Here is a 14795-nt window from a genome sequence, read left to right as displayed (position 1 = left end):
AGCGCCAACATATTACGCAATGCTGTACAGTAAATAGGGGTTGCAAATGACAGACTAATACAGACAGTGATACAGGAGTAGAGGACCCTGCCCCGCGGAGCTTACAATCTAGTAGGTGGGGGAATTTCACACACAATAGGATGGGAGATATGGAGTGGTGGGAAGTACTGTAGTTTTCAAAAGACAGAAGAAGATGGGTAGGCAAGTTTGAAAAGGTGGGTTTTGAGTGCTCTTTTAAATGAGCAGAAAGTAGGAGCAAGCCAAATAGGAAGAGGAAGACCATTCCAGAGAGTTGGGGCAGCTCTAGAGAAGTCTTGTATCCGTGCGTGTGATGAGGTTATAAGTGAGGAAGTCATTAGGAGGTCATTGGAGGAGCGGAGAGAGCACTTTTTTTACCAGGCCAGTAATGTAAGTGGCACAATAACTGTGTAGGGATTTGAAGGCAAAGCACAGGAGCTTGAATTTGATTCTAAGGTGAATTGGAAGCCAGTGTAGAGATCTGCAAAGAGATGCAGCGGAAGAGGAGCGGTTGGAAGGATGGATGCCCAAATGGCTGCTTCTTTGTTCTGGGCTCACTAGACCTTAAAATTTAGCCAAAGACCTGGCCATTTAATATTAAAATTATCTAAGGATCACCAAAATTTCCGTTGGTAACCAAAGTTCATGCATCTGTAATTCAAAAGTGATTACACCAATGTAATTTTAAGGTATGTCAGGAAGAAGCATTTGCTGTCCATAACGAACATTAGAGCAAGACAATGGTTTGCCATGAAACATGTAGGCAAACACTAGAACATCTGAAACATGCAAAGGAATGATCAAAAGTAGAGTTTTTTGGCCACAGTAACGGTAGATGTGTGGTTCAAATTGAAGATGGCATTTTAGGAGAAGAACCTCATACAAGCCGGGAAGCATAGTGATGGAAATGTTACATTCTCTATTCCCTTTCTTACTTTGGGTTCTGGGCAGCTTGCAGTCTTTAGGTGAACTATGAATTCAATGAATAACAATTTGAGGCCACATGTCCAAAAGATGAGGTTGAACCGGAAATGGATCTTTCAATGTGATAATGATCTGAAACACTATCCAGCCCACCAAGGAATGGCTGAAATGAAGAAATGGATCTAGAGGTTATCCTTAGTCTTTTTAAAGCCCTGATTTGAATTCTTTTAAAATGTTAAGGGATTAAAAACTGGAGGTTTGTGTAAAGACACCCACAAACATCTTGCAACTGAAGAGATTTTACATGGAAAAATTATTATAAATTTTAAAGTAATGTCAGAAAATTTTGGACAGTTATTCAAAATGCCTTTAGGAAGTCAATGAGACAACAAAGCCGCTTCTGGTATTAAAACATTTTGTTTTCTTAATTTAACAATCATATTGTGTGTAACCATCTTTTATGGGCCTTGTGATACCTACTGCTCAACCCCGGATCATATTATCATAGGTGATTCTTCTATCTTTTAAATGCTGAAACACCTGTTAGAAATTAGTTTGAAATATTCATCAAGTTGGCATTGGAAAGAGAATTTTGACAGCATGTTATCATATCCTGCAGAGTGTGTTTTCAAGTGTTGTCTAGGCTCCTTCCTTTTTGCTTTCAATGTTTATACCTTTCCATAAAAAGCACTTGCTTGTAAATGTTTGGCCTATGCAATACTCTCATACTTAGCACAGTCTTTATTATGGTTCCTTATTTCTAGATTATGATGTGATCGGATGCAGAAATATCTTGTAATTCCAGAGCAAGGTGTTTTTTGTGTCTGCATATTTCATTTTTATTCAGTGAAGAGCATTAATGAACTGGGCCTATTGGAAACCATTGATTTCAGTTTTCATTTCCTTTGGCTTATCAGTGTTCTCTCCAGAAAATGTTTTCAGCCGGGTGGTAAAAAGTGAGCAGGGCAAGACACGGCAAATTTAGTGCTCCCAGTTATTTATGCCACACGTTATACCTATCCCTTATACTTTGCTCCAACTTTCTAATGCCTGGTATTATGCCCAAACTGTTTGGTGCTGTGTGTTTTAATCCAACTGGCTAGTTTTCAATGTTTTAATTGTGTAATCACTTGTAGTAGTGTAATATTGTGATCAATGTGGTGTAACAAGTAAAGCTACGTACACACGTCAGATTTTTATCGCCCGATAATCGGCATCGGCCAATTATCGGGCGAAAATCTGCCGTGTGTACAGTCGGTGTCGTCCATCGTCCGGAGGACCGACCTGCCGGATCCACGGACGATGGACGACAGCCGATCCTAATGAAAGGGAAGGGGAGAGCGCGCAGCAGGGTGCCGCTCCGTCGCTCTCCCCCTCCCCTCTCCATAGAGCATGAACGGTGCTGTATGTACAGCACTGTTCATGCATCGTGCACTCCCTCGTCGTTGGAAAGGATCGTGAAAGATCCTTTCCAACGACAAAAATTGGAAGTGTGTACGCAGCTTTAGGCTTATTTCACATTAGCAGTAAAAAACTGGGCCATTTACCCCCCCTGAGTGCCTATTTAGCAACTGCTAGCATTTGGTAACTGGTGGTAACTGCTAGGCACCTGGGTTTGGTAACAGGCGCTAAGTGCTGTTCTTTTTCAGGCCTAGCAGTTTTTCATGCAGCAGTGGTTCCTGGCAAGAGAAAAGTGAGGAGTAACCTTACTGCCAAAGTGAATTCAGCCTAACTTCAGATGTCACCTCCTAGCACTATTTCTAGGTCACAAAACTTTTGTCTGTCCATGAACTGAGCCCAGTGAGTCCCAAGCTTGCTCAGGTTCCTTCTTCTTTCCGATGCTTACTTCCATCAACTGCCTATTTTAATGTACAGCGCTGCGTAATATGTTGGCGCTATATAAATCCTGTTTAATAATATTAATGAGTGGGATTGAGCACATTTTTTCCATTATAGGAAAGCCCTTGATTGTGTTTCCAATGTGAGGCATGCGTGAAAAGGAGCAGCCCACAGCCACCTGGAATATGTGACACAAATATCCCAGGAGTTTGCAGATTTACACTGCAGCCTTTACCACCATGGCAGGCTATGGGCAAAAAAAAAAACTGCAAGTGGTGAATTTATCCACTTATCCATCTGAAGTGTAATAGCTGTGTGTGTGTGTAAAGTCTGCTTGTCATATTCTGCAGCCTCGCTGTGATCAAACCTTCATATCTCCCAAATTGTTGGTATACAGGGGACTCTCATTGCTACTAATAACTAAAATTTCTTTAAAGAATATCAAGATATGGGATGGGAATCACGAGTTTAAAAACTTGTGAGGATTGAACATTGGGGTTGCTGTTTCATAGGAAAGTGCACCTAGGACCCCAAAATTGAAAAATGCAAATTAAGGACACCCAGGGGGTGTCTAAATTTTTTACCTACTTTTCACAAAACTATAATTGTAATGCTCCGCTACATTTTCTGCTTCTGTTCCTTGAACCGTAATTTATCAGCATTGGGGAGGTGCATGAAACTGAAAATGTAGGTGCAAGTGGGGGAACACTTGTATAACCCCCTCACCCCCTTAAATTAGCATGGCATCATTAAAACATAAAAAACCTCTGCCCATCAAAACATGCTGCTGTCCGCTTCCCTAACTTGAACCCTAATTTCACCAAACCAGAGAGGTGCAGGTTAAGAAAATTATAGGTGTAAGAGGGGGGAAATTTCATCACCATGGCATCATTACAACATAAACTCTGCCCATCAAAACGTACCTCCCTGTTACACATGACTGTACCCTACCAGTACCTGAGCCACTATTTGATTTTGATAGGCAGAGTTTATTTTTATGTTCTAATGATACCATAGTGAGGAAATTTTAGGGGTTGTTAGCCACAAACATTCCCCACACGTTTTCAGTTTCCTACACCTCCCCATTCCAGAGAAATTGGGGTTCCAGTGTTAGAAGTAGCCAGTAATGTGTACCAGGGCAGTGTGCTTGCCATAGTAATGAAATTTTAGTTTGTTGTGGGGCGGGGGGGGGGCGGGGGGGGGTAGCCGAAGGTGTGCCCTCACTGCACCCACATTTTTGGTTTTGTACACCCCACCATTCTATGTCCCCAATTTGCATTTTTAATTATGGTCTCCTAGGCGCATTTGCTTTTGAAACAGACAATGACATGCAGAATGACATGCAGTTACACACAGATTGCTCTGATGATGTCATTACACATTGTTACGCAATGTTTTTTTTTTTTTTTGTTTTTTTCAGAAGACTCAGCACAGCTATAGAATGGGAGAGGGGCAGCCTGTGTCCCTATCTCATTCTATCTGTGCTGATTCTCTGAGGGCTTTTATCAGCAGCTGGAATCCTCTGAATGGATGACCACAGAGAACAGATCAGGCTCTCCATTGTCTATTCAGAGGTTTGGAGCTGCTGATAAGTGCCAGACAGGCTGGGGAGAACTATGGCTAAAGCTACGTACACACTTCCAATTATTATCGTTGGAAAACGAACGACGAACGATCCTGCACAATATCTACGAACGATCGTATAGCACCGATCCAGCACATAGAGATAACAACACGATCGTTCGTAGATATTGTACACACAATAGATACGATCGTTTGAGCGATAGAGGAACTATGTGCACGACAGGAAAGTGAACGAACGTTCGTTCATTACGCATGCTCAGACCATGGACGATCAACGAACGATCGTACACACGAACGATGTTCAACGATCGTCGTCCAATCCGATCCGCCGGTCCGGTCGTTCGTTTCCAACGACTTTCCTCGTTCGTCGGCGTCGTTGGTTACTTTTTTTACGGACGATTTTTGCCCAATCGATCGTTCGTCGTTGGTTTTGAATGATAAAAATTGGAAGTGTGTACGCACCTTTATGTTGAGCAACCCAGCCCAGTGGACAGATCTTCGATAGGCCCAAAGAAGTTATTTATTTAGTCACTGGTTAAAAACAACTTCTGGACACACTGTTGTTCAAGCATATGTAGGATTAAATTTCTGTTGCCGTGTGCCCCCAATGATTAAATTAAATCTCACTTCAGTTGGTGGCAGATACTACTTGTAATTTTGTTTTCACCTGAATTCTTCTCATAGGGCCCTCTGTAAAAACTGTGAAAAGTGGATTTCCCCATTCCACATTCCTTATAATTGCTGTCATCTCTATGGCATAGAAAGTAAAAGGTGAAATCACCAGGGAAAATTTCTGCCAGTAGCCCTTTCATTCGCCCATATAAATCTAAATAGAACATAAATAAATGAAGTGCACAAAAGCTTGGATTTGTGAAAGAAGTAATGGCACATTTTATTCCCTCCACATATGGTATACTGTTTTTCTCTAGGGCTGCGTACACACGTGCAATAATTGTCGTTGGAAAGGATCTTTTCACGATCCATGCGCGATGCATGAATGAGTGCTGTACATAAAGCACTGGTCTTTTCTATGGGGAGGGGGAGAACGACTGAGCGACACCCAGCTGCGCTCTCTCCCCTTCATTTGCATTACGAGCACTGTACACACGCCAGATTCTCGTCCAATAGTTGCCCTGAGCCGATTATCGGACGAGAACCATTGCACGTGTGTACATAGCCTAAAGACAAATCCGAGGGAGATCTGTGGCCATGAAACTTACAATAAAATACTGATTGTAGTCTCTCAGACCTGGGAATCCATTGTTAGTCATCTAATGTTTAGAGCTTTGTAGTCCACCTTGAAAATTTAACCAGCAGTTTGCAAATGTAAGCAGACCCTTCTGTTGTTTTTTGTACTAGGGCACATTTCAGGCTCTTGTAGCCAGGACCCACTTTTTATTCAACACCTAAATTATTTGCAGATTTAATGAGCTAACCTGGGCCTTCATTCAACCCTTCAGATCAATGAATATCAAATCTGTAGCAACTGCAGAGTTCATTAAATGTACTTGTTTGGTTGAAAGTAGCGAATGCCGAAAGAATCTGCCAGCAAAACCAATGGAACGAAATTCTTAACATGATTAAATATGACATTCTTGGTTCACTTGGCAAAAAGAGTAGGGGAAGAGATTTAAAATGTTTGATGTCTTTTTTTATTTCCAGCTAAATATAGCTTGTCCCTAGTCTGAGAGAAGGAGAAATGTAATGCTTAAAACTAATGACCTATTACCAAGTGAACAGAGATCATAGCCCAGAAAAGTAAAGTTTAACAGCGCTTCATTACGATGGCTCTGCAGTTTTTCACTTATAAGTAGAGTGATTTGCTCATCTTCAGATCTGTCCAAATGAACTAGCCGACTTTAGCTTCTGTCTATTATTTCCTGTAATTTTCTGCAAGAAACCCACCTGAATCAGCTTGTGTGGATGTTGAGGGGTTTAATCACTCACCATCAAAAACCGTTTTGGAGGCTGGCTATGGATTTTAGATGGAAAAGCTTGCTCATCATGGGAAATCTTACTCTGTTCATGTTCACTTCACTATATAGATATGATGTCACAATTTTGTATGGACCTAATGGCTAGAGAATCCAGGTGTTTTCTCATGCCAAGCATTAGTTGGGGTATGGGTTTTACAGATTGAAGTCTTTTCTGCATCATCCCCACACATACAGAGATATGTATTTACAAATCTTATCTGTAGCATCACCCACTAGAAAAATATTGTAAAATGGAAATATAATGTAAACACAGGCCCATTCAGGTGCTTGAATATAAATATCTTGCTGAACCCTGGGTGTTTTAATAAATTATGTATTTGGGGAAAAAAATCTAAAGGGTCTTAATCTTGGCCGGTAAATCTGCCAGAAGGGTTTGGTGTTGGGCCATGTCTAACTTTCCTTTATTCCTCAGTTATCCTTTATCGGTAGTTTATGTATTATTTGATATTACAGGTAGTTCCCGGGTTAAGGACATCCGACATATGGACACCTCCTTGATACCACCGGGGCTTCCCAAACGGAGGCTGGAGGGGAAAGGGGAGCAGTTTGCAGTTGTTTCTTTTTGCATATCAAAGCACAGCTTGCTCCAGAAGTTAATCAATGTCTTAGCTCCATAAAGTTTGACACCACGCTGCCTAGTAATATGTTCATACAAACATCTGTCCTAATTGCATTTATTAAAATAATGTATCTGTTCCAACTTACATACAAATTCAACTTAAGAACAAACCTACAGTCCCTATTTCATATGTAACCTGGGGACTACCTGTATGTATTTCCTTTATCCTTAGTTTATGTATTATTTTTCTGGATTTATAGCTGCAGGTAGTCAGAAAAATCTTGAAAGCTATTCCTTTCTTTATTCCAAGATGGTTTTATATTTAAATACTGTTACTTCCCGGGGGACTAAAAGCAGCAGAAGAACTTTATTCAAGTGGTCTATTAGATATTCATGAAGAAGGTGCCCCAGTTAGATGATTTCTAGTTTTACAGACAGACATCATGGGCAGTATCTTTTATTAGTATTTCATGTAAGAGAAAATATATTATTATTATTATTACACAGTATTGAAAAAATTATAAAACATGAATGTATATCGTAGTGATCTATTGTAGTTTTGCTGCTATGTTGGTAATATAGTGAATTTTGGTACTGATGCAGAATGTCACTGAAAATATGGTTAGGAATGGGTAATGTCATCTTTTAAACACATTGCATTTTTTACAGATAATGTAAAGCTAAAATGAGCAATCACCCCCTCCTAAATGTAAACTCCCGACAAACACATTGCAAGTCAATGAACTCATGTTCTAAACACTTTCATTGTCTGGCTCGTTGTCTTCATGTAGCTGTCATCTGTCTGCAACATTTTAAGGAAGCATGTCAAATGGAAATGACAGCTCGCTTTATGGATCTCTCTTATCTGTTCATGCTCGGACAATTTGACATGGTTGCCGTGAAACAGTTTGCTGTCAGTCATTTTTGGCAATATTTCATAGATACAGTTAAAAATATTACCTCTTTACACAAAAAGAAAACTTTGAAGAGTCTGTCATAGGATTTCAAGGAATATAACATGGCAACATGCTTTATTTGTTTCATTCTTTGCTAGCTAGTCGGTGGAATGTCCTGAGCGTAGTTAATGAGCCATGTGATGCACTTTTCTTCTAAGCTCTCTCCATTAAAGCCATTGGTATTTGTTAATACTCATGGTTATGTGAGTGTAAACAGTTTTCATGCAGTGCTTCTGTTCATTTAACTATATAAACATTGCCAGGCAGAATGTTGTTAGTGTTATCAATGTGCATTTTGTAGCTTGAGAGTTTGCAGACAAATTTCTTTGCATAAAGAAAATAGTTCTAATCAAGCTATGTTTCTGTAAATCTGGCATTTTATCCTCATGGATAGCTGTGATCTTATGTGGACTGCTGGGTGTAATTCAATTTATCTTTAATAAAAGGTTTCTTATTACAATATACATCAGTGTCTCTTTTTACCATGGGGGGAGCCTTTAATTAACTTTTTCAGGGTCTTCCGGGAACCCCCTGCTATAATTACTATATCCACAGCTCAGAGTACAAGATCATGGTGGTCAGTAGTAGGAATATCTCCTACATTGCTTGTCCTTGAGAAAAAATTCACCCTTACAGTTAAATAAAAAGATCATTGGTGTCAGTGAACTGAGAATTACAAAGTACTCATTGCTCAGGAACCCCTCGCAATCCCTGGAGTAACCCTGGCTGAAAAACCCTGTTATAACATGGTCTGCAATTACACCACTTGATGTTGCCCTGTCCGTGAGCTGTTGCTGATCTTCTGAAAATGCAATTTCCATTGCTTCCTCTAACTTCAGAAATGGTTTAGTTGTTGACCTAAAAAAAGTATGTAGTAAGTCAGAAAAGTCCAAAGTCTTTAATTGCGTATTTTTCTACCTAAATTATTGAAGAGACACAAGTACCAATGACAGTCTTTATGTTTCTGTAACACTAGGCTTCCTTTTCAAGTACTGTTTCAGCAATAGTGCTTCTACATAAATAATATTTTTCATTGATCATGTTGATCCAGGTTTTTGAATTTAAAAACTAGGCACACCTGTATATGAACCATTGTAGCCAAGCATAGCCTAGTTTAACCCCCATGGCCCCTTGACACACGTACTTTTTATTACTGTATATTAGTTTACAAAATGCTTCTCCTATTTCAGAAGTTAAAAATACCTCTTCTTTTTTCCAGTATGAGTTTATATTTGCTAAGCACACCTGATACAGGTTGACAATCGAAAACCTGGCCATCAATAACCCGGAACCTTCAGGTTCCCGGCATGAATTTCGGATCGAATTTTCAATACAGGGCCTGCAGTACACTGTTTGGCCACTAATGTTTTGATGACGCTGTCTTGCAGAAACAGCTGTTAGGTCTTGCTTGCTAAATTAAATACACGTTGAGACGTGCCCGCTCTCTGGGACTGTGCCAGATGTCTGCAGGTATTGTGAGAGGAAGGCTGGTCTGTGTGTGGAGGTAAGTATTAAAAAAAAATGTGGAATTTTCAAAAATCTGGCACTCCCCAGGTCCAGAGGTTGCCAGATTTTTGATTGTCAACCTGTAGTTTAAACTCAGGTTAAAAAGACAGAAGTATTCCTTGATTCAGAGGAAACTTTACAACGGAATCAGAAATAGATTTAAATTGAAAGTGGGTTGATATACTGAATCATCAGTGGCTACCCAGTCATTGATTAGTAAAATATTAGGGGACTCCAACTGCTTAGGATGGAGTGGAGAGGGAGAGTGCGGATACAATGTGTACTATAGAGAGGCTAATCTGCAATTTGCCATAATGTGCAAAAATGCTCCTAGTAATTGTCTTAACATTGCTGCATTTCTCTTCAATTGTTCCTAAAATGTGCCCTGTTCATTTTCTGTCATAATAATCAATTAGAATCATCATATACATCTCCACAGGTTTATTCAACACATGGCCGAAACCATTAAGGATATTGTGAAAAATAGATCCTGCAGTACATAATGATGGAAAAAAGTAATAAAGTCTAGTATTCTAAATGAGAGTGGGATATCTACCACGTGTTCTTGTTAAACCAGCATGCAGTGGAACTTTGGCGTAAGATGAAAAAAGTAATAAAGTCTAGTATTCTAAATGAGAGTGGGATATCTACCACGTGTTCTTGTTAAACCAGCATGCAGTGGAACTTTGGCGTAAGATGAGCACTGGAATCTCTCTCCTACTTATAGGGAAATATCCTGATTTCCTAAACCTTAAAATACAGAGTTGTACTAATTCCCGCAAAGATACAGTTAAACTTTTTTTGGCTGATTCTTCTGCTTTAGTATATCTATTCTGGAATATCATACTATATTCTGTAAATATTTGCTACTAGTGTTGTACTTTTTTCTCAGTTTAACAGTAACATAAATGTCTAAAATGATGGTCTCCCCCCTTAACCATCTTTATTAAAAAAATAAAATAAAATGCTATTGATAAAAGAATAAAAATAATAATAGTAACTTCATGACACCATAAAACCTTTAGCCATATGGTAAATACTACTATCCACCAAGAGTAGGTTAAATCTGTGAGTATAACTAATTACCATTTTACTTTTTTTGTGTATTTTTCATGTATTGGGAGCCTGCTAATATGCAGCCCAATGGTAGATACCCTCGGGAAAAAAATTATAAATAGAACAAAAGAGAAGAAACTCTTATTGTGTTTTGGAAGCAAAGCTTTTTTTTCTAATCACACAAGTCAGGATAACATCGGTGCTTCTCTTCACTATTCAGCAACCATTCATACCAATGTACACAATGCCCGATATGAAAGGATCTGTAAGTAGGTGCTGTTTCCTCCTTATAACTTCAACTTTCACAATACCTCCTTGTAGTTTTGCCTCTCACCATTTCTTACTGCTTTGTCTGATCTACCCTCACGCAGTAATGTATACTGTACTGTCCTTTGTTATGAAAAAAATCCCATCCAACCTTTCCAGCGCACCTCAATGCATGTGCATTTCAATGTACCGCAACGAAGATCTTCAACATGTACCCCAACCTCCCTCTCAAAATGTAAGGGTTCCTGTAGAACATGAAAATGCAGTGCATTGTATAGGACATACAATGTATAGCAGTCAGTGGGCCCTATAGCGGCTACATTTTTTTACCGCTTCGTAAATTGAAATAGTTATCGTTCTACTTCCAAAAGCCTGACATAGCTTGTCAGTGATCTAGTGCTAGGAAAGAATATGTATACTGTATGTAATGTATATACTGTATAAATACAAAGCTTTGACAAAATGGCATTTCTACTCAGTATTTGCAGAAAAAGTAATAAAGTTAGCAAGAACAGGATGTGCACAGCTTGATCCTAGATCAGTTCTCTCCTTGTTTGTTACTTATGCTCATTTTTTCTAACAGAATGAATTGTCCTTCTTTACCTTACTGTTCTCCTGCTATAATAGTCTTAGTGTCTCACTTGCCAGCAGCGATGCCAATGGGAAATGATCCCGGGTTAATGACAAGGTTTAGAGGAAGCGTGCACAGTAAAAATCAAGCATTACAATGTAACTATATATTCCCTTAGATCATGACAAGCCTTTGTAAACTCCACAGTGCTGTATACTTGGCATGCACAAAACTTTTTAATTATTTCTGTGTAAGAAATGAAGAAAACTTCAGTGATATATTGCAGCTTACCAATTCATGTAGTTGCATTAGTAGTTGCTAACCCAACAGTTGCAAATTGGTGTGTGGGAGGTGAGAGCTTTAATGTGTAACTCTTGCTTTAAAAAGCAATTTTTCGAACTAATGAGTTAGTAAGCTAAGCATAATTTACATAAATACAATGTCTTCACTATACAGTCTGTTTGGGGGAAAAAAACTTGCAGACATGGGTGCCATGTTGTATGATGGTTTGCATCCCTTCTGTGTTGCTTTGGTTTGCTTGATCCATCCTACAATGCTTCCCCGGTAATTTCCCCTGGGAAATATGGAGTATTTTTCACATGACCAGGACCTTAGGCTACCTAGTAATTAACTTGAAGAACTGTCATTGGAGGGACTTATCACCATGATATGTTCAGCCTTAAAGTGGACAAAAACTCGAAGAGTTGTAGTGTTAGAGGAAACATTTACCTTTTACTCTTGACTTTTCTTACAGAAACATGTAATATATGTCTTGGGTTCCTGAGCACCCTTTTTCTCTAGCCTTGTACTTGACAGTAGTGTGCGATTTAAGACTCTGCTGCCCAGTTTAATGAGATTTGGTGTTGTCACTTTTATTCTGTTCATGGTTCATCTTAGAGGGAGGCTTTAAGTCCCTGCCTCCGCCAGTTTGCCTTTAAGACAATCCGTTCATATGAAGAGTTCAAAAGACTGAAGTACCCAAGTACTGATAATGCAAATCTTGCTGTTTTTCCCAAGTAAGATAAACACTGTTAAATATGTGTATGTCCTAGAGAAAGAATAAAATAAAAAATCCAATTTTTGGGTGACCACTGGTCAAGTAAAACCTTTCTCTCACTAGAGATATTTTCTTACACTAATTATGTCTGAGGAAATTAAGTTAAGTAAATCTCCCTCGTGGGACAAAGAAGGCAATTATTTCTCCTTTCCTATCATTAAAATTAAATGACTTTAGATATACTTATGGGGTTTTATTATCACTTTACCTTTGATGCTATAGAAATGATCAAATTGCATACCAGTGATGTGTAACCATAATTTCTTATGTATTTTGTTTTGTTCCTATTAGAGTACCTTCAAGTTCAAGTCTGAGAGTGATATCCATCTAGCTGAACACCACAAGCAGGTCCTGTACGATGGGAAACTTGCAAGCAGTATAGCGTTCACATACAACGCAAAGGCCACCGATGCCCAACTCTGCCTTGAATCATCACCAAAGGAAAATCCTTCTATATTTGTGCATTCACCCCATGCTCTAATGTTACAGGTATGTTGCTATTACTTTCTGTATTTTCAAAATTAGACTACTTACGTTCCTCTGTGCATGTTCCCCTAAGTTTCAAATGCTTATGTTTGTCATGTTCAATTACACCACTGGCCTTGAAATTAAAAGAGAAATGAGAGATTATCTGTGGAGCCCTACAGATGGTCTGATTTGTAAGTATTTCTATTAACTTGTTGGCACAAGGCATTCTGGTATGAAAAAGTGTCTTCTGGAATTAACTTAACACTCCCTTGACAGGAGAATGTGAAGTTCACCACTATATTAGTTTAAAGGACAAGGATAATTTCTGAGAAAGCCAAATAACTTGACTATATGTTTTTGGAGGTATGGGAGAAACTGGAGTGTCCAGAGGAAGTTCATGCGGACACTAAGAGAGCTTGTAAACTCCTTGCAGATGGTGGCCTGGCCAGGATTTAAATCTAGAGCTGCAGAAGCAAAAGTTTAAAAGCTACTGAGCTATCCATGCTTCCCTCAACACTTATTCAACACAAGCACCCTTCAACACTGCAACATTCTGAATCCCCTGCTCAAAAAATAGAAATAAAGTGTAACCAGATTTTTGAATGTGCTGGTCTAGTTCTGGTATGTTCTGTTCATTGCATTGGGGTGCATTGTGGCTGTTGCAGAAAGCTTAATCACTACTTTTAACCTTTATGGGAAGCATATAAACTTCACAGAGAGGAGCCAAGCATTTCATTTAAAACCCTGAGAATATCTGTAGGTACCGTATTGCACAGGATTTTCATCCTTTCCTGCTCAAGTTCTCCCCAGTGGTCCAAGTTTCATCATTGTATTACCTGTAGTATTGCAGTTGCTGACTATAGTGCCTGCCATAAATGTGTCATCGTTGTCTGTTTATGCTTCAATTGTCAGTATAGTGACACAGAGTTGGCAGTAAACACTTCTGTAGATATGGTATGTTCGGAGTGACTGGCAGCACAGCTGTATGCATCTTCTTATCATTGCTTCTCATGCTGCTGTAGGGTCCATTCCAAGGCCCTGTAGATATAAAATTAAAGAAGTAGCTTTACACTTTTGATGCCTGCCGAGTGTTCCCTGATGCAAATGAGTTTTGTTGAGCCAACAGCTCAATATGCTGCATTCAAACGTATTGATTTTCTCAAAGGAAGAGTACTGGGAGCTCAGAGCAGCCCAGGAGCAATGCAGCAGTCGCTAGATGTGCTTCTGCCTAAGGGGCCTTAAAATTGCTAAGCCCTCCCTGAGCTATCATCGCTCACCCAGAGTGAAATACATACGCCATATCCTCTTGTTTAAACAATGAAATCACGAACAATGAATTCAGTCGTGACTTAGCACCAAGATTCCACTGGTACAGCTATATTTGTATTTTATTTATAGCTATGTTTATTGCTCGATACATGAAATAGGTCCACATACTTCTACTACGAGTATTTACAAGATTGCAGTTGGCAATAAGAAAATGGATGGCCAATTGATGATTGTGTGATTCTGAAGGCTAGCAGCGTCACACAGAGTACTTTAGAGGTTAAGGGAGATGAAGCCATGCTTAACATGTTTTGTGCTGCCAACAGCTGACCAGGCAAACTTGCATGCTGTGATTTTAAGTGAATGCCAAGGCAGAGAGGAGACACATCTGTTGCTTACCGACCCATAACATCACATTCTGAAAATAGCTTTTGCTTGAGACAGATTCATATTGCATCTTGCCATTGTGCATAAAGAGGAATGACATTTCAATGATCTGTGAGATGCCTAGTATTCTGACAAACAAACTGGTGGTATTATTCCTTTCTCCAGGAGATAAGTGGCCCGAAATATAGTAGTTTTGGTATACTGCCTTTTTCATTGTATCACAAATGCAAATATGCCTCTATTTTACAGATTTTTGTTTACTGCAGAAGAAACCTCCTAGCAAGGACAAGGGGTGCTAAATGGCATATGTACGGGTCAACCTTATGTGTTGCTGATCTCC

The 14795-nt window shown here is 39.3% G+C and overlaps 1 protein-coding gene across 1 annotated transcript in view; it reads left to right on the top strand.

The window, feature by feature from the left end:
- Nucleotides 1-14795, top strand: part of NBEA (neurobeachin) — a 371654-nt gene that overhangs the window by 106024 nt on the left and 250835 nt on the right. The window contains exon 9 of the mRNA XM_072398659.1: nucleotides 12626-12823. Within this exon, the coding sequence (XP_072254760.1) occupies nucleotides 12626-12823 (198 nt within the window). The remainder of the gene's footprint in view (nucleotides 1-12625; nucleotides 12824-14795) is intronic.

Source organism: Pyxicephalus adspersus, chromosome 1 (genome assembly GCF_032062135.1).
Source record: "Pyxicephalus adspersus chromosome 1, UCB_Pads_2.0, whole genome shotgun sequence".
In the NCBI taxonomy this organism is placed as follows: Eukaryota; Metazoa; Chordata; class Amphibia; order Anura; family Pyxicephalidae; genus Pyxicephalus; species Pyxicephalus adspersus.
Note: the sequence above shows the minus strand (reverse complement) of the source record. Positions and strands in the feature narration are given on the sequence as shown.